The following is a 21,064-nucleotide window of genomic DNA, read 5'->3' as shown; positions in this document are numbered from 1 at the left end:
ATCATGCCTCGTCGGTGTGTTGTCGGAGGGTGTAACAACACCAACAGGGACGGATTCAAGTTGCACCAGTGGCCCAAAGATGCGAAAGTGGCAAGAAATTGGACGTTTGTTCCGCACACTTTACCGACGAAAGCTATGCTACGACAGAGATGGCAAGAATGTGTGGATATCCTGCGACACTCAAAGCAGATGCATTTCCAACGATAAAGTCAAAGAAATCTGCCGCCAGACCCCCATTGAATCTGCCGAAGTGTGTGAGCAATTCAGGGACAAAGGACCTCGGTAGCACGGCAAGCAATGGCGGCAGTTTGTTCCCGTAGACGAGCGAGCTAAACCCCCTGGATGTCTTGGCTCACACCGAAGATGATCAAGAGAAGAATATCGACCCTAGCTTCCCTGGCCTGCTGACATGAGGGTATGTCTACAGAATATATTAATTGATGAAAATTGGGCTGTCTGCACTCTCAAAGTGCATGTTGTTGCCAAATGTATTTCATATGCTGTAAACCTAGTTCATAGTTGTTAATTTCCTTTAATGCCAAACAAACACATACCAATCGTTGGTTAGAAGGCGATCGCCGAATTCGTCCTCGCTTTCTCCCGTGTCGCTGGCTGTCGCGTCGTTTTCGTCGGTTTCGCTTGCATACGGTTCAAACCGATATGGCTCAATAGCTTCAGTTTCTTCTTCAATTTCGTTTTCGCTACCTGCCTCCACACTACAACCATCCGTTTCAATACATGCGTAATCTGTTGAATCGCTTAAGCCGCTGAAATCCGAGTCTGAATCCTAGCTAATGTCGCTATAGCTTGCTGTTCTTTCCGCCATGTTTGTTTGTATTGGCATCACTATGTGACGTCACAGGAAAATGGACGGGTGTATATAACGATGGTTAAAATCAGGCACTTTGAAGCTTTTTTTAGGGATATTGCGTGATGGGTAAAATTTTGAAAAAAACTTCGAAAAATATTATAAGCCACTGGGAACTGATTTTTAATGGTTTTAGCCATTCTGAAATTGTGATAATGTTCCCCTTTAAGACACGACATATTGTACACTTCACATGCATGTTGGTTTTCAGTGTAATATTAGTACTTACTAACACTATTGTTGCCTGGACTTCATCTGGGACGTGACTCACGTTCACCAGAGAAACATATTTTTTTGAGTGGCTTTGTAGCAAACGATGAGAATCAGTTACTATCTTACATTATTCTGTGAGTCCCGTAAAAGAGCCGTTGAAAACAAAGTCAATGGTTGGGCCAGCCAATGGCCGTGCATATTAGTGTGTCACAGTTCTAGGACCCTCTGGTGAGCTACTGGTAGCTCCTGAGCGAGGAGTTGGAGTATTGTGTACCGTATTTTCCGCACCATAAGCCGCCCTGGGTTATAAGCCGCGCCTTCAATGAACGGCATATTTCAAAACTTTGTCCACCTATAAGCCGCCCCGTGTTATAAGCCGCATCTAACTGCGCTAAAGGGAATGTAAAAAAAAACAGTCAGGTCAGTCAAACTTTAATAATATATTAAAAACCAGCGTGATGTGGGCGCGCATGGAGTCGTATATCAACATGGACGGAGCTGCGTGAAAAAAGCCACCCGGCCTCTTCGCGTAAACTTCCCTTAACCACTCGCTCATCTTTTCTTCATCCATCCATCCCTTCGAGTTAGCTTTTATGATGACGCCGGCTGGAAAGGTCTCTTTTGGCAAGGTCTTCCTTTTGAATATCACCATGGGTGGAAGTTTCTGGCCATTAGCATGGCAAGCTAGAACCACAGTGAAGGATGACTTCTCATTCCCTGTGGTGCGAATATTCACCGTACGTGCTCCCGTTGTATCCACAGTGCGGTTCACAGGAATATCAAAAGTCAGTGGAACCTTGTCCATGTTGATAATGTTCTCTGGCCGGATCTTTTTTTCAGCTATCTTGTTTTTACAATATGCACGGAAAGTAGCCAGCTTTTCTTGAAAGTCTTTAGGCAGTTGCTGTGAAATAGTAGTCCGTGTGCGGATGGAGAGATTGCGTCTTTTCATGAACCGGAAACCTGTCGCTTAGTAGGAGCCATTTTGTGGTCTTTACAGATGTAAACACACAAAGGAAATGAAACGTAATATCCGCGCGCTTCTTCTTCTTCTACGGGGGCGGGTGGTTGCTTACAGTAGAAGAAGAAGCGCTTCCTCTTCTATGGGGGCGGGTGCTTACCTTGGCGGTTGCTTGCCGTAGAAGAAGAAGCACTTCCTCTTCTACGGGGAAAAAAGATGGCGGCTGTTTACCGTAGTTGCGAGACCTAAACTTTATGAAAATGAATCTTAATATTAATCCATATATAAAGCGCACCGGGTTATAAGGCGCACTGTCAGCTTTTGAGTAAATTTGTGGTTTTTAGGTGCGGCTAATAGTGCGGAAAATACGGTACCTCCTGAGTGTTGTTAGTGTAGTACTGTACATGACTGTCCTGTCCTTGTACATTTAATGGACATGAACATCACTTTTTTTTACCTTCTTCTGTTTACTACGCGTGTGCTTCTCTGCCGCAATTATTTGAGTTGGTTCCTCCCTTTCCGCTCAGTAGCCGAGATGGCGACCTTCTAAGTTTGTCCCATTACTGTACACTCACCATTTGGTACGACATTGGGCAGTTTTATCTACATCTTAGTGTGAGTGCAGTTATATATATAAATGTGCTTCATGATGACGCCTGCTCCTTCCCCTTCAAACTATCCTTTGCATATTTACGTGCAACTCCAATACATTCTAACCTTGTGATTGGGTGGCTTGTTTTCCCCGCACATCACTTGTGGTTTTGCGCTCTTGCAGAGGCACCAAATCTAAAAAAAAGAAACAGTGTTATAGACTAAGGAACTTGTCAGGTAAGAAAAATTCAATATGCAAATTAGAGCACTTCAGGGTTTCCCCTTAATGTATTAGATTGTAGCAACATATGAGCCGCCACACCTTTTAGAAATTATTATTTTTTTTTTTCCAACTTTTTTTATTGGCATTTTCAAATAGACAGAAAAAAGTGCAAGTCGAAACAGTACAATTTTTAAAGTCAGTAAATTATTCACACCCTTTCCCTTAAAACCCAAACCAACCACCCACCCACCCTCCCACCCCACTCAGGTCCCACCAACGAGGGACAAATGGCACAATTATATAACAAGTAAGACGACAAAGACAGACACATTCTCACACACACACACACACACACAAGGCCAGAGACAGACAAACGGGATGAAAAGGAGAGAGAGGGAGGAAAAAAATAAAAAATAACATATATATAAAAAAATATATATAATAATAATAATAAAAGAAAAAGAAAAATTTAATAATATATAATAAAATGAAAATAGAATAAAAATAATACTAATAAATAAAAGGGAGATTATTGAAATTAGGTTTTTTAATGTGAAAACAAATTAAATTATCCTGCATTGAAGTCATACAGAGTCTGGCGCTCTTTTTAGCTTTTATTGCCAATCTTAAGCTAACAACGGGCCCAATTCCATCAAGTATTTACTTCCTTGCACACACATCCGCCTCTGTTTCATTCCTAGACACACACTTCCTCATTCTCCACCGACAAGGTGTGTTGGCAAACCGTGGGAAAAATGAACATCATGACACACAAACACACACATTAATATGAGCAGATAGTCACAATATAAATGGATATATGTCCTTTATTTTTTGCTCATTGTTGACTAGTGATGCACCAGAAATTTGGCTGAAAAAAAGACGTACTTTGATCACCTGAACAGCGCTGCCGAAACCGCTTGCTGACGTATGCCATACTGGCGGGGTTGTCTGGGATGTGGAAGCACCTAAATATACAGGTAAAAGCCAGTAAATTAGAATATTTTGAAAAACTTGATTTATTTCAGTAATTGCATTCAAAAGGTGTAACTTGTACATTATATTTATTCATTGCACACAGACTGATGCATTCAAATGTTTATTTCATTTAATTTTGATGATTTGAAGTGGCAACAAATGAAAATCCAAAATTCCGTGTGTCACAAAATTAGAATATTACTTAAGGCTAATACAAAAAAGGGATATTTAGAAATGTTGGCCAACTGAAAAGTATGAAAATGAAAAATATGAGCATGTACAATACTCAATACTTGGTTGGAGCTCCTTTTGCCTCAATTACTGCGTTAATGCGGCGTGGCATGGAGTCGATGAGTTTCTGGCACTGCTCAGGTGTTATGAGAGCCCAGGTTGCTCTGATAGTGGCCTTCAACTCTTCTGCGTTTTTGGGTCTGGCATTCTGCATCTTCCTTTTCACAATACCCCACAGATTTTCTATGGGGCTAAGGTCAGGGGAGTTGGCGGGCCAATTTAGAACAGAAATACCATGGTCCGTAAACCAGGCACGGGTAGATTTTGCGCTGTGTGCAGGCGCCAAGTCCTGTTGGAACTTGAAATCTCCATCTCCATAGAGCAGGTCAGCAGCAGGAAGCATGAAGTGCTCTAAAACTGGTAGACGGCTGCGTTGACCCTGGATCTCAGGAAACAGAGTGGACCGACACCAGCAGATGACATGGCACCCCAAACCATCACTGATGGTGGAAACTTTACACTAGACTTCAGGCAATGTGGATCCTGTGCCTCTCCTGTCTTCCTCCAGACTCTGGGACCTCGATTTCCAAAGGAAATGCAAAATTTGCTTTCGTCAGAAAACATGACTTTGGACCACTCTGCAGCAGTCCAGCTCTTTTTTTCCTTAGCCCAGGTGAGACGCTTTTCGCGCTGTTTCTTGGTCAACAGTGGCTTGACACGAGGTATGCGGCAGTTGAAACCCATGTCTTTCAAGCGTCTCTTGGTGGTGGATCTTGAAGCACTGACTCCAGCAGCTGTCCACTCCTTCTGAATCTCCCCCACATTTTTGAATGGGTTTTTTTTCACAATCTTGACCAGGGCGCGGTGATCCCTATCGCTTGTACACTTTTTCTGACCACAGTTTTTCCTTCCCTTTGCCTCTCCATTAATGTGTTTGGACACAGAGCTCTGAGAACAGCCAGCCTCTTCAGCAATAACCTTTTGTGTCTTTCCCTCCTTGTGCAATGTGTCGATGGTTGCCTTTTGGACAGCTGTCAAATCTGAAGTCTTCCCCATGTTTGTGTAGGCTTCAGAACTGGACTGAGAGACCATTTAAAGCCCTTTGCAGGTGTTTTGAGTTAATCAGCTGATTAGTTTGTGGCACCAGGTGTCTTCAAAATTTAACCCTTACACAATATTCTAATTTTGTGACACACGGAATTTGGGATTTTCATTTGTTGCCACTTCAAATCATCAAAATTAAATGAAATAAACATTTGAATGCATCAGTCTGTGTGCAATGAATAAATATAATGTACAAGTTACACCTTTTGAATGCAATTACTGAAATAAATCAAGTTTTTCAAAATATTCTAATTTACTGGCTTTTACCTGTACTTCTTTGCAGCTCGCTGTTTGTCGCGGAAGTAAAGAGTCTCTCAAAGCGAGTACAGTCTACAATAACACCAGAAAAAGATGCTAGATTTGTTGTCAGTCCTTTTTGATTGAATGACTAAAAGGATTGGAGGAATCCCTACAAAAAATAAATAGAAGTACATATAGCAGCAACAAATGAAAATTAAAGCTGCAAGCAGCATTGGTCGGGCCCGCATATTTGGCAGGTGCTAGTTCTTAATGTGCCAATACTTTTGTCCAGTGATAGTCCTAAGTGTCCCAATACTTTTGTCTACTTTTAGTCTGAAGTGTCCCAAGACTTTTGTCTAGTGTACCTACCTTGTCTGCATTGTGTGGCACGTTGGTGCTTCCTGCTTTTAAGCAGCCATCTTAAAAAAAACAGCAGCGCAGCAGCATCAGCGCAGCGGGTCTTTGAAGGGTCATAAAATCAAAACCGGAGCAGTTAGAAAAAAAGCGCTTCTGTCATTGTAATCACAAGGGTTCAATCTCTCTCCTGTGTTAGTTTGAAGGCGAAACGACAAACGCGCTCAGAGGAGATAGTTTTTGAAGGAAGGTGACCGGTTTTTACAAAAAAATTGTTTTGAAGGGGGAATAGCAAACTTCCTGTTGATTTTTGCTGGGGGTTGTCAATTTATGAAATGTAGGTCTAAGTGAGACCTACATAGAGGTTTTTGTTTCATGTCTCTTCGACCTTCCCAGTGGGAGTTACAGGCAGTTTTGTCATTTTTTTTCTTCCGAGGAGCAGTTTTTTTTGCGTTTTATTAAAAAATTGCAGTAGAGCGCAATTTTGAGATTTTTTTTTTTTAGTTCGCAATATTTGCCAGTCCTGATGTGTGTGTTCAGTTTGGTGAGTTTTGAAGCATGTTAAGGGGGTCAAAATACAGCTCAAAGAGGCAAAAGTTACTGTTTTTAGTACTTTTTTGTCTTGAAGGGGGAATTGCCAACTTCCTGTTGATTTTTGCCCGAGGATATACAATTATGAAAACTAGGTCTAAGTCAGACCTACATAGAGGTTTTCATGTCTCTCCGACCTTCCTAGTGGGAGTTACAGGCAGTCTAGTTTTTTTTTCTTCTAGGGGGCGCTAGAGCGCAATTTTGAGTTTTGGGGTTCGTTTTTTTTTAATTAAAAGACAATTTTCGCAGGTCCTGATGTGTGGGTCAAATATGGTGAGTTTTGAAGCATGTTAAGTGGGTCAAATTAGTGCTCAAAGAGGCGGCCGGTATAATAATAATAATAAAACCTTAGAAATTCAATAGGTCCTTATGTCCCATTGCATAAGGACTCCCTTTGGGAGTCCTTATACAATGGGCCATGCGGGCCCTAAATAGATCAATACGATATTATGTAAGAAAAATATATGTTTAATACCATAATCAATAACAGACTTGTTTTAAATGTATGTATACATTTTTTTATGCCTTTTTAACAAAAATGTACGCATCATAGCAAATAATGTGATGCGGTCATATTGACCACGCCCCCACAGCTATAAGTATCTTGGCAATGTAGGGGAAACCCTGCACTTATGATAATGTAACGTCTGCAGGGACCTTATAAGGACATGGTCGGACAACAAAGTCCTGACTAACCATGCTAACTAACAGCAGCAACAAACTAGTCTCTGTTCTCTCAACAAGCAGTTGTCCTACTTACACACACACACACACACACACACACAGGTTCAGGGCCACTCAAATCCTTGGACATTTTAAACTCCAACACGACCCATAACAGGTTGTTGGGATATGAATACAACAAACAACCATCCAACCAGCAGCGTCTACATACTTTCATGGATAAATGTTATGTTTATAAATCATTGTATTGTTATATTTATAATGGAGATTGTAAAAATCATTGCTTATGTTTTGCAGTGATTTCTTTCTTTAATTCAAGGTATACCATCCACTTTTTCTCAGCATTGTCCTTCACACTCACTTCCTTCCCACATGTTGATTTGTCTGGCTAGCCATTGGCTAATGCTAGCGAGTGAGACGGCGGATGTTTTGTTGGGTTTGTTAAACGTGACATTGGGGAAATTTTGCCCGCAACATGAAGCGTAACGATTATCCGAGAGACGGCGCATATCCCTAAAAAAAAACTAACTTGTAAGCGGCGGCGGTAAGCACCGTGTTAGCAAGAGAACACTTGAACTCCTTTTGTAATCAATAAGCTAAATTTAGCCCGCAGCCTCCCGACGCCCCCGTGAGGCTGTGAGGCGAGCGCTCGCCATGTCCACACACGTAAGCCGGCGCCACCATGGTGACCGCGACCACGTGACTGATCTTGTTTTGTGCTTGTCTTTCAGGGGGGGCTCCCCAAGCAGCCCCATGTCCCCCCGATGAAACCTCTTAACTCCATGAAACGAGCCCTGCCTCCCACACCACAAAGGTACACACACACACACACACACACACTGACTGATGGTTGTGCTCCTCTTACGTAATCAGATCTCCAACAATACTATTTCATGATGTCAAAAAGAAGAAAAAAACTAAAATAAGTAATTAGTTTAGCAGTGAGCTGCTAAAGTGTTGATTGTGGGTGGTACTCTACTTGTCTTGAGCAGATCATGTCAGCCATCTTGCTGTCGCGACAAAGCAGGGTGTCTCCTTTATTTCGGTCACACATCAAATAAGTCCTAACAAGCGGCTAATTGCACTTAATCCGTAACGAGGACTACTAACGGGAGTGGTGTGTGCCGATTTAAAGCTGGTGTGAAGTGTCTCGCTCTTAACACCGCCCTCCTCTCTCCGCAGCGGTGACGGCGCCTTTCTAAATGAGCCAGTCTCCTGGCAACCAGGCACCAATCAGCACCCAGGATCTCTCTCTGTAGTAACCACCGTGTGGGGCGTGGCCAATCCCACGCACAGCCAGGTAATCAAAGCACTTAATGCCTGTCCAGAAACACTAATCTCTATGTATTTAACGCTGTCATAATTGGGGTTAGTTCTTTGTAGCGTCACACCTTTGCTGTTGTGATGAAGAAACCACCGTGGCCATGTGACTATGCTAGTGCAGCCAGTATGACTCCATCTTCTACTGCAGTGTTTTTCAACCACTGTGCGAAATACAGTCTGGTGTGCCGTGGGAGATTAAGTAATTTTACCTAATTGGGTTAAAAATAAGCAAAAGCATACCTGCCAACTACTCCGGTTTTCCCGTAATTAGTACGGTTTTCATCAACCTATTCCGGGTTACGGTTGCAGTGATAAAAAATACGGTTTTTCATTAATTACATTTTTTTATTTTTTTTTAAGTTTTATTCATGAAATCGCGTAACAACAATGACAATCGACACTGCTTCCCGTAACTTCCTATCGAGCCATTCCGAATGCCATGCGCGAGGCTATTTATAGCACCGCTGCCAAGCACGAGGCACCTGTTGCCCATTGTTTCCAAACGAGCGAACGATCATGGAATCAGCCGGAGAAAAATCGCAAACGAGTCTTAAACCGAAAAGAAAACCGCAGTCATTCCGTGAAGAATATTCAAAAGCCTATCCGGGAATAATTATCCGTTCCAAAAAGGGTGAAAACTACGCGAATTGCACCTTGTGCAGACAAGATTTTTCGATCGGACACGGAGGAATTAGCGATGTAAAAGATCGCGTTGGGACAAAAAAACACAAGTCTAATGCCGTTGCTAGCGATACAAGTGGAAAACTTTCAACGTTTTTCATCGCCCAAACAGATTCTTTGGATACATTTGGATTTTAGCCACAAAAAGGTAATGACCCCAATGTTATCTATTGGAATTGTTTAGTACTGTTATACTGTTAAAAGTGTTTATACTATTTATGCTTTCAAGTCCAAGTTGAAGAAATCTTGTTAAATGTTGACAGCATAACTACCAAAATACAGAAGTATGTCCTTAATGTTTTTGCAGTGCTATTTCTGTTGAAAAGTTAAAATGATTACATTAGAGATGTGATGTGCCACTTTTCAAGTGTCTGATGGCTTAAATTAATTGTCATTAATTTTTCATATTTGGAATTCTTTTGAAAGGCTTACAAAAAAACTACATTTGAATTGTAATTCCATGCTATTGACAGGACTATTAATTTTAATGAAGTTAGCTTACCATGTTTACAGTATGATCATTGTGATAGAAATGTGAATTTTAGGCACAGAATATTTTTTACAATTGAACAAGGCAGTAGATTATACAAGCTTGGACAGAAAGTTAATAATGACACCAATTTTTTTTTTAATAGAATTGTTTAGTACTGTTTTACCATTTGTTTACTGTAAAAAGTGTTTATACTTTCAATTAACAAATTGAAGTCTTGTGAAAGGTTGACAGGATAACTGGCATTAACTGTCAAAATAATTTCAAACTATTGAAGTTAGCTAACAGAATAAACATGTCAATCAACCCATATGATTTTTGCTGTAATATTTTTGTTTTGAAAAGTCACTGTGACTGATAGAAAAGTGATGGTTTTAGCAACATTTTAACCTGTCTGAATGCTAATAATCATTTTGCATCGGGGGGGCGAAGCCTGAACCCCCCCACCAGGACTTTGTCCTGGACCTACCGGGGCCTGCAACCTCTGGACCCTGGCTACTATGTTTTTCTGATTTCAAAAGTTGGCAGGTATGCAAAAGTAATTATAATCCGTAAATAATGTGTCGGTACTGACTAGAGCTCATCTTAGTAAACATGTAATACTCTTCCATATCAGTAGGTGGCAGCCGGTAGCTAATTGCTTTGTAGATGTCGGGAACACGTCGTGTCGTGATCACAATATGCAGACGACAGCGGGAAGCAGCGTGCAGGAAATAAGGTATCTTATGCTTAAACCAAAAAGAAAAGGCATTGAAGCTTAGGCATGGCTATGCAAAACGAAACTAAAACTGAACCGGCTGCAAAGTAAACAAAACACAAAATGCTGGACGACAGCAAAGACTTGCAGCGTGTGGAGCAGAGACGGCGTCCACAATGTACATCCGTACATGACATGACAATCCACAATGTCCCCACAAAGAAGGCAAGCGGCCGCACAACTTAAATAGTCTGGATTGCGAAAACAAAGCAGTAGGGGTGTAACGGTACGTGTATTTGTATTGAAGCGGTTCGGTTCGGAGGTGTACCGAACGAGTTTCCACACGGACATTTTAAGTAGCTTTCCGCACGTTGTGTAAACAATGCACACCGAGGCACAACACACGGCATGCTAGCAGCTAACGGGCTACAATAGACTGACCATACGTCCTCCTTTCACCGGACATGTCCTCTTTTGCGGAGCTGTCAGGGCGGAGTTTCTTAAATGCCTCGAATGTCCGGCATTTTGAGTTAGGGTTGCATGTATTTTCAATGTATGTTCAAGGTTAAGAAGGGGTTAAAAACAAAACAAATTGTGCGAGCAGCAGCATTGGTGAGGGAGGGGCAGAGACAGGGAGAGAGAGAGAGTTATGATAAACGCGCATGCGTCGCCAGGCTCTGCTTTTTATCCATGGATTTATCACATTTCATTTTTTATTATCTATAGCAGGGGTGTCAAAAGTGTGCCCTGGAGGCCATTTGTGGCCCACAGCTAATGTTTTAAAGGCCCACGGCACATTCTAAAAATACTATTAAAATAAACAAAAACATAACAAAAGTGAAATAAAAAAGCTTAAAGGTTAAATGTAATTTAGAAAAAGTTGCAATGTTGACTAATAAAACAAAGCTGTTTTTTTTTTTTTTCAAACTGTCATTGCTCAAAACATAATATTGAATCAAAATCAATGTTATTATGAATTATTGACCTATCCAAGGTTCCCATTACTTCACATCAAATATTCCACGAAGAAAAATATTTTTGGTGGAAGATTTTACAAATTTGGTAAATAACCAAAAAATTTATATTTTGTTGTTTTCTTACTGTACCGAAAATGAACCGAACCATGACCTCTAAACCGAGGTACGTACCGAACCGAAATGTTTGTGTAGCGTTACACCCCTACAAAGCAGGTGTGGAGAATAGCGCTCAAGGAAGACATGAAACTGCAACAGGAAAATGCCAAAAAAAAGACAGGAAAAAACACCAAATTAGGAGCGCAAGAGAAGGACTCAAACACTACCCACAGAAAAACACAAAAAAATAAAAAATAAGTCAGGGTGTGATGTGACAGGTGGTGACAGTACACCTACTTTGAGACAAGAGCTATAGTGATGCATGCTTGGTTATGCTTTAAATTCATATCCAACAATTGCGAGAACGACTTTTTACTGTCAATATTTGCTACTGAGTTCCGTTTTTTTTAATGATTTCTGCTTGTGGTTTGCCTCAGGATTTTTTCAATGAAAAAGATGTGCCTTGGCTCAAAAAAGGTTGAAAAACACTGTTCTATTGTATCGCTGATCTGTGTGCCTAGGTACCCACCTGGACGTTAGCATTCGCCCTGGCCGGGATTTGAACCCCAGACCACTGTATTAAGAGCCAGCGCTGTTACACACTGAGCTACCCAGTCGCTCCTAACATCTCTGTGCAGAAGAGCACAATACTGGGAACCGCTAAGATCCTGCACAGAACCCGAGCTTGAAGGAGATACCGCCCGGGTATATGCGCGTTTTACCTGTGTCCAGAATTGAGGGACACCCCGTTTACTGTCATCTCTGTAAAGACACGCGTCTCTTGTCCGCCTGGCCTGACTACCGCTTGCTCTGCAGGTCATAGGAGCACCCATGGGTCCCAGCGAGAGCACGGGTGGGCACATGATGCCGGGCGGCGGCCCCGGTATGGCTGGCGCCATGGGCCCCCAGTTTATGGGCCAGCAGGCATATGGCGAGGCCATGTCTAAAGGCTACGGGCAGCCTGTCATGTACGGACGGCCCAACGCGGCGTACAATACCTCAGCGTACGCCGGCAGGTATGTGACGTATAAGTTGTATGTAATGATAAAAGTTAAGAAATAAGCTAAAAAAACATTACTTTTGTTGACATGAAATGCTAACGTTAGCATTGCTCCATCATCATCACAAAGTCTCTCTCCCCTCCCTCAGTTACTCCGGTAACGGTGGTGGCCTGGTGCGACCCCCCTCAGACTTCACAACCGCGGCCGCCGCTGCCGTAGCCGCCGCCACGGCAACGGCCACTGCTACTGCGACAGTTGCAGCGATCCAGGAGAAGCAGAACCAGGAGCTGAACTACAGTCAGGTAATTAAAGTGTTGCGCGTGACCAGTCTTCCTCTCAGGGAATAAAACACACTGCTCAATCCCAAGTTCTTTTGGATGACATACATGTTGAGTAAAAAAGACCCCCGAGACAGACTAGTACTTGGCCAGGTTTTACTAAAGCTGTAGGAGACCAGCCCGTACAACGCAACAATAGCATCGCCAATGGAGGTCTAAAAGTCAGACAAAAGGAGTTACCGTATATTACCAAATAAACGCCCTTGTGCAAATAACCGCCCATGTCCTAATAGCCGCCCGGGGTCTGACCCCATTTTGTGAAATAAACGCCTCTTCCTAATAACCGCCTATGTCCAAATAGCCGCCCATGGGCTGTTATTTGCATGATTTAGATTAAAATCATATTGACTTCATTAAACCCAATTTATAAGCTAAAAGGAAAAGCAAAGGTGCAATAATTCTGGTCATTACGGTAACAGCAGACGTTACGTGGGGATTCTGGGTAATCAACATATTGCAATGGGAGACCGCATATAGCGTAACACACACTCAACGACAACAACAAACCCACGAGGAAAAGTTTCAACATGGCAAGCAACAGCAGCAGTGAGTTGAATGAACAGGATACCGGTACACCACAACTGATGGACGGGAATACTTTAAGGGGGAAGAACAGAAAGTTTGACTTAAAGTTCAAGCTAGCGGTTGTGAAGTATGCGGAGCAGAATTCTGGTTTGGCAGCGGCCAGGCAGTTTAACGTTGACCCAAAACGTGTACGAGAATGGAAACAAAAAAAGGGAGAACTACAATCTCAGTCGGCAATCGATGGAAAACGGGCTCGCTTATCTGGTGGAGGTAGGAAGAAAGTGAGCGACGAGCTTGATGCTAATTTGTGTCAGTGGATACAGTGGACTGTCAGTGGACTGAACCACCGTGTGTCCCGCAAAATGATCCGCATTAAGGCAAAGGACAGTGACAGTATTATTGTTCTGTTTTGATGGTGGGTTTTATACTTGAGTACTTGGTACCATAATTTTATTTTTCCCGGTAGGCTGCTTTATTTAAAAAGTTTATTTATTTTTAGTATTTGTATTCTATTTGACAATTGTTGCACTACTGTCATGTTGAGGCCTTGTTGATCTCTAGTCTTTTGATAGTCTTGTTTTTTTGTTTGTGTGTTTACATTAGCTTTTACATTTAAAGTTTTTAGTACGAAAAAAAATACTGGACACTAACCATTGTAACCAAATAATGGCCTGGTGCAGGCTGGTGCAAAAATAAATAAAAGCCTTGTGCACATAACCGCCCATGTCCTAATAGCCGCCCGGGGTCTGACCCCATTTTGTGAAATAAACGCCCGGGCTACTATTTGGTAATATACGGTAACTCTTCTAGGCATCCACCCAAGCCCCCTTAGAGAGGGATGCACCTGCTGATAAGAAGAGGCACCGTGTCCTTCACGGAACACAACTGGCTAAAACCTCCCTTTTTAGGAGTGATTCATCATGTTTGTGCAAGACACTGGACCCTGGAGGTCCAAATACGAAAATCAACAACAGATAATAAGTATACCGGCCGCACAAACATCTCCAGAGCAGAAAAGTAGCAATAGCATGATCACACAATACAATGTTATACATATGCATTATCCACAACAGCCACCTGAGGGCAGCCATGTGTCACATAAACCAGAGCCGTATGGCCAAGTTGGGAGCAAACATGGCGCCATGTAGTCACGTGAGGGGCTTTTGACCAATCATTTGAGAGATCATCTGGGCATTCTCTCTCTGATTGAAGCCCCTCACGTGACTACAGGGCGCCATGTTTGCTCCCAACTTTGAAACTGAGTTGGCCATACTCCTCACATAACCTTCCGCCCCACATTTGAATGCCTCACTTCCTGTTTCCTGACAGATGGGCGGAGCCTCTGCCTACAGCACCCAGTTCCTGTCTCATTCAGGCCCTCGCGGACCGGGAGGGATGAGCACAAGCGGGATGGTGCCCACCAGGCCCGGACCACAACCACCACCCGGCGGGAGCTTGTATCCCCCCCATCCTGGCCCCGCACAGAAGATGCATGCAGGCTATCCTGGCGCTCAGCAAGGCCTCAAGCGGACCTTCCCCTCTGAGGTCAGTGTCATGTTCATCCTGAATGGCCTCTGATCTTTAAAGGGGAACTGCACTTTTTTTTGGAACTCTGCCGATCGTTCACAATCATTATGAGAGACAAGAAGACAAAAGGTTTTTTTAGTCGCAATAACACGAATGACGTGCTGCGTGTATCATGATCAATATGAAGTGTGACTCACTCGATGGACAGTTTTCAGTTTGGTCCAGCTGGCCAGCAACGTTTTTTCCAGTTTATTTTGGTAAGCACTCTATTTATGTGGAAATAGCATGGCTTCAAGTTCCACATTTTGCAGCTTCAAGTCACTTTCACCTCACTTTCTCAGCTTCCGTTTGCTCCAGCGTCTTCGTGCTGGCTTCTAGAAGCAGCAGTTCATCCTCCATATATTCAGGTTCAAAATGATAATGTTGTGAATCCTCATTTATCCAAAATAGTCATTTGTGTTCTTTGTTACCGAATTTGCCATGATTAGAACACACTCGCGGTTTGTTTCTGGAAGTAGGAACACACATTTGTTGCCAGAAGTAAGTTCGCTGCTATGGAAACGGAGATAAATGTGCCGAGGAATTAGTTCTGGCAATGTTTAAAATGACAGTACAGTAAATATTGTACATATTGTTATGAAGGTGTCTGTTACTACATTATATATATACTTGCAGTGTGTATATTGTACATATTACATATTGTTATGAAGGTGTCTGATACTACATTATATATATACTTGCAGTGTGTATATTGTACATATTACATATTGTTATGAAGGTGTCTGTTACTACATTATATATATACTTGCAGTGTGTATATTGTACATATTACATATTGTTATGAAGGTGTCTGATACTACATTATATATATACTTGCAGTGTGTATATTGTACATATTACATATTGTTATGAAGGTGTCTGTTACTACATTATATATATACTTGCAGTGTGTATATTGTACATATTACATATTGTTATGAAGGTGTCCGTTACTACATTATATATATACTTGCAGTGTGTATATTGTACATATTACATATTGTTATGAAGGTGTCTGTTACTACATTATATATATACTTGCAGTGTGTATATTGTACATATTACATATTGTTATGAAGGTGTCTGTTACTACATTATATATACACTTGCAGCATGTATATAAAACGGTAATGGAGGGTTTTGAAGATGTTTTAGAGGCTTTCAAGGCTACAACGATGACTGCCATTGGCCGCATCTTCCAAGCGTTTTTTTATCATCTTCAAAACCTCCCCCCTCCCCCTAAAAAAGATGTGTGTTCTGGTCTTTCATAAGGATTGTGAACTATAGGCCAAACAAGTGCAGTTCCCCTTGAACCTGTGTGCCACATGAACCTTGAACCTGTGTGCCACATGAACCTTGAACCTGTGTGCCACATGAACCTTGACCCTGTGTGCCACATGAACCTTGAACCTGTGTGCCACATGAACCTTGACCCTGTGTGCCACATGAACCTTGACCCTGTGTGCCACATGAACCTTGAACCTGTGTGCCACATGAACCTTGACCCTGTGTGCCACATGAACCTTGACCCTGTGTGCCACATGAACCTTGACCCTGTGTGCCACATGAACCTTGACCCTGTGTGCCACATGAACCTTGAACCTGTGTGCCACATGAACCTTGACCCTGTGTGCCACATGAACCTTGACCCTGTGTGCCACATGAACCTTGACCCTGTGTGCCACATGAACCTTGACCCTGTGTGCCACATGAACCTGAGCTTTGTGTTCAGACAATCTGTCAACTAGGAAGTATGAATCAATGTTCTTGAACCTTTGCAGGGTTTTCCCGCCCAGCACTTTGGTCCTGGTGGGATGTCGCCGTACGCTCAGCAGCCTGTGCAGTACCCCCCCGGACCCCAGCAGCGATGCGCCCCCTCCCCCTCCAGCCGCCTGCCCCCCATCAGCCAGTACGGGTCGGCCTCACACAACCCGGCTCAGTTCCCACCCGGTGCCGGCCAGCCCAACCCCCCCCAGTATTATAAGGTAAGTGGATGCGATCCTTCAGAGGCCACGCCCCCTTCTGATGCTTCCTGTTTGCGTTCTTCAGTCAGAACCGTTTAACGGCCAGAGCAGCCTGCCCCCTGGGGGCCCAGGAGGATACAACGCCTTCACGCAGGCGGCAGCCAGTGGGGTAAGACCCGTCGTCACGACGACTGTCATGTTTTGAAGCGTTAAAACATTCGCCGGTTGTCTCCGCCTCTCAGCCGGGGCGGGGTGGAGGGATGCCGGTGTATCCCAGCTCCCCCATGGGCGGGAACCCCACGCCTCCCATGACTCCTGGGACATCCATGCCGCCCTACCTCTCTCCGGGACATGACACCAAACCCCACTACCTGCCCCCGGACATCAAAGGCAACATGGGCGGCCCCCAGCCCGCGACAGGTGAGACGCCGTTAGACTGCCATCACAGAAGAAGAAGAAGCTGATGTGACCTTTAACCCCTCAAGGTAACCCCAGTGATGACCTCCGCCTGACCTTTCCCGTGCGGGACGGTGTGGTCTTAGAGCCGTTCAGGCTGGAACACAACCTGGCCGTCAGCAACCACGCCTTCCAGCTCAAAGACTCGGTCTACAAAACGCTTATGATGAGGTGGGCGGGGCTACTACTTATTCCGCACGCCGCCGCCATGACGTCCTGTCTGAGCGCTGTGCTGTGTCGCCCTCCACAGGCCAGACCTGGAGCTGCAGTTCAAGTGTTATCACCATGAGGACCGCCAGATGAACACCAACTGGCCCGCCTCCGTGCAGGTGAGCGTCAACGCCACGCCGCTGTCCATCGAGCGCGGCGACAACAAGACCTCCCACAAGCCCTTGTACCTCAAACAAGTGTGCCACCCCGGACGCAACACTGTCCAGATCACCGTCACCGCCTGCTGCTGCGTGAGTTTGCTGCACACAACCCAGGGAGCAGGTGAGCGACCGTGGGCGTGGCTGACCATGTTCTCTTTTGCAGTCGCACCTGTTTGTGTTGCAGCTGGTCCATCGGCCCTCCGTCAGGTCGGTGCTGCAAGGCCTCATGAAGAAGAGGCTGCTGCCCGCTGAGCACTGCATCACTAAGAGTGAGATCTCACACTCCTTTGTAGGGCTGCACATTCATGAACATTATTCATGCCGTTATGTAACCGCAAGAGGCTGAGGGGTGTCATCACCGGCTTTTCAGTGATAGCCATGTTCGCCAATCCGCATTGTTGCGCCTCGCGTTTGTTCGTCTACCGCTTCAAACATGGAGAAACAAGTCTCACTCTGCAGAGCGTTTATAAAACAGTGGTATTAACTGAACAGAGTGAGCCCTCATTTCAGTCGTTCAAAATCTTTGTCTCGGTGGCATTGGCGTTGTTAGGCCTATTTTAGGGGGGCTCAAGCCCCCCTAAAATGTTCTTAAGCCCCCCTAAATAATTTGGTGTTTTATATATATATACCGTATTTTCCACACCATAAGGCGCCCTGGGTTATAAGCCGCGCCTTCAATGAACGGCATATTTCAAAACTTTGTCCACCTATAAGCCGCCCCGTGTTGTAAGCCGCATCTAACTGCGCTAAAGGAATGTCAAAAAAACAGTCAAATAGGTCAGTCAAACTTTAATAATATATTAAAACCAGCGTGATGTGGGCGCGCATGGAGTCGTATATCAACATGGACGGAGCTGCGTGAAAAAAGCCACCCGGCCTCTTCGCGTAAACTTACCTTAACCACTCGCTCATCTTTTCTTCATCCATCCATCCCTTCGAGTTAGCTTTTATGATGACGCCGGCTGGAAAGGTCTCTTTTGGCAAGGTCTTCCTTTTGAATATCACCATGGGTGGAAGTTTCTGGCCATTAGCATGGCAAGCTAGAACCACAGTGAAGGATGACTTCTCATTCCCTGTGGTGCGAATATTCACCGTACGTGCTCCCGTTGTATCCACAGTGCGGTTCACAGGAATATCAAAAGTCAGTGGAACCTCGTCCATGTTGATATCTTGTTTTCACAATATGCACGGAAAGTAGCCAGCTTTTCTTGAAAGTCTTTAGGCAGTTGCTGTGAAATAGTAATCCGTGTGCGGATGGAGAGATTGCGTCTTTTCATGAACCAGATCCCTGTCGCTTAGTAGGAGCCATTTTGTGGTCTTTACAGATGTAAACACACAAAGGAAATGAAACGTACGGTGATATCCGCGCGCTTTTTCTTCTTCTACGCGGGCGGGTGGTTGCTTACAGTAGAAGAAGAAGCGCTTCCTGTTCTATGGGGGCGGGTGCTTACCTTGGCGGTTGCTTGCGTAGAAGAAGAAGCGCTTCCTGTTCTACCGGGAAAAAAGATGGCGGCTGTTTACCGAAGTTGCGAGACCGAAACTTTATGAAAATGAATCTTAATATTTACCAATATATAAAGCGCACCGGGTTATAAGGCGCACTGTCAGCTTTTGAGAAAATTTGTGGTTTTTAGGTGCGCCTTATAGTGCGGAAAATACGGTGTATATATATATATATATATATATATATATATATATATATATATATATATATATATATATATATATATATATATATATATACCGGTATATAATTTTTTTTTTTTTTTTTTTTTTTTTTTTTTTACAAATACATGCCAACATATTCATTATAAAGTGGCCCGAATATGAGTTTAAATAAATTAATCATATAACCTGTCATTATTCACTCAGTTTCCCCTCACTTCATAGCGTAAATCACCAAAAATTATTCCTGGGCGCGGCACCGCTGCTGCCCACTGCTCCCCTCACCTCCCAGGGGGTGAACAAGGGGATGGGTCAAATGCAGAGGACACATTTCACCACACCTAGTGTGTGTGTTTGTGACAATCATTGGTACTTTAAGGGAGAGAGCCCCTTTAGTGTGTCGGTATCCAATCCATTCCACTTGTTCATATAGAAAATGCCCACATCCCTCAAAATCCAGTCCGCATTTTCTCTGCGACCTTGCCTGCGGTCCTTGGACTTGTTCATATAGAAAATGCCCACATCACTCTTGTAGAATCTATATAGAGTAATATACATTAGTCTAATGTTAAAACAATGAAAAAAACATTAAATATATTTGTTTTATTGTATTGTTACATTAATAGCTGTTGTATTGTTATAGAATGGCTTGTTAAACATTTCATAGGATTTTCAGAGGGAGGAAAAACCAAGACATTTAATATAAAATGTCAAATTAATAAATACATTAAAAGAAAAAAAATGGTTAAAAGCCATCGTCCCGGGGAGCATTTAATTTTGTCCCGTGCATTTTTTAAATAATACTAATAACAATGAATCACTTGTCCAGGGTGTACCCCGCCTTCCGCCCGATTGTAGCTGAGATAGGCTCCAGCGCCCCCCGCGACCCCAAAGGGAATAAGCGGTAGAAAATGGATGGATGGATGGCATTTCTAAGTCTTTGTTAGCCGTTCGCTCGCATCCTGTGCATCTCCTGGGGGCTAAGCCCCCCCTGTCCTTAAAAGCTAGTAACGCCCCTGCTCGGTGGGCGGAGAACAAGTCAGCAGGACAGAGAGAAGTTCCACAAAATAGCAAGAATTAGGAGGGAGGGAAAAATAAGACTACAAAGCCAAATGTCCCGTTTTGGGAAGATTTCAGCTTCAAATCCGATAGCAATGAATGAATGAATAAGCGAGAATGCCGTGATGGCAAACAAGAAAACAACATCCTTTCTAGTTTTTATAACTGGGGAAAAAAATGCACTTTAGGATGTTGAAGGTTTAAGTTGTCAAACTGTGGTAGAATCACCTAATTAAATATTCAAATAGTGTAACTGTGTTACAAAAACATCTTGGTAAATTAAACCTCTGCCTTGTTTTTTAATGAATATTTAGGCCTACTACGCTACTGTGTTTTAATGTACGTCGTCATGGGGCTACTTGGAGTTCTAAGTGTTTTCTGAAAGTTTGAGAACCACTGATTTAAGCTACATTTGTCCTTACACTAATTTGTGCCTACTCAATGGCCTAGTGGTTAGTGTCCGCCCTGATATCAGTAGGTTGTGAGTTCAAAACCCGGCCGAGTCATACCAAAGACTATAAAAATGGGAGCCATTACCTCCCTGCTTGGCACTCAGTGGCCACCGCTGCTGCTCACTGCTCCCCTCACCTCCCAAGGGGTGATCAAGGGTGATGGGTCAAATGCAGAGAATAATTTCACTACACCTAGTGTGTGTGTGTGTGTGTGTGTGTGTGTGTGTGTGTGTGTGTGTGTGTGTGTGACAATCATTGGTACTTTAACTTTAACTTTTTGTTTGTTTATTTAGGATAACCGTTACTTACCTTCCAATTACAGTACAATGGTAAACCATTCTACTATAATGAGACAAAAGTTTATA

General features: G+C 43.3%; 1 protein-coding gene across 4 annotated transcripts in view; it reads left to right on the top strand.

The window, feature by feature from the left end:
- LOC133575000 (zinc finger MIZ domain-containing protein 2-like) overlaps positions 1 to 21,064 on the top strand; it is a 52,630-nt gene that overhangs the window by 19,875 nt on the left and 11,691 nt on the right. For 3 of the 4 annotated variants that reach the window (XM_061927437.1, XM_061927440.1, XM_061927439.2), the window contains exons 2-12: positions 7,770 to 7,852; positions 8,221 to 8,338; positions 12,119 to 12,318; positions 12,452 to 12,605; positions 14,496 to 14,711; positions 16,514 to 16,717; positions 16,782 to 16,865; positions 16,939 to 17,116; positions 17,182 to 17,323; positions 17,403 to 17,613; positions 17,687 to 17,792. In XM_061927437.1, the coding sequence (XP_061783421.1) occupies positions 7,803 to 7,852; positions 8,221 to 8,338; positions 12,119 to 12,318; positions 12,452 to 12,605; positions 14,496 to 14,711; positions 16,514 to 16,717; positions 16,782 to 16,865; positions 16,939 to 17,116; positions 17,182 to 17,323; positions 17,403 to 17,613; positions 17,687 to 17,792 (1,663 nt within the window). In that variant the 5' untranslated portion in view covers positions 7,770 to 7,802. Of the gene's footprint in view, positions 1 to 7,769; positions 7,853 to 8,220; positions 8,339 to 11,860; positions 12,008 to 12,118; positions 12,319 to 12,451; positions 12,606 to 14,495; positions 14,712 to 16,513; positions 16,718 to 16,781; positions 16,866 to 16,938; positions 17,117 to 17,181; positions 17,324 to 17,402; positions 17,614 to 17,686; positions 17,793 to 21,064 lie in introns of those variants that run through there. The other variant, XM_061927441.2, reaches the window with a different exon arrangement.

The sequence above is a fragment of the Nerophis lumbriciformis genome, linkage group LG32, assembly GCF_033978685.3.
Source record: "Nerophis lumbriciformis linkage group LG32, RoL_Nlum_v2.1, whole genome shotgun sequence".
NCBI lineage: Eukaryota > Metazoa > Chordata > Actinopteri > Syngnathiformes > Syngnathidae > Nerophis > Nerophis lumbriciformis.
This window is presented reverse-complemented; position numbering and strand designations above follow the sequence as displayed.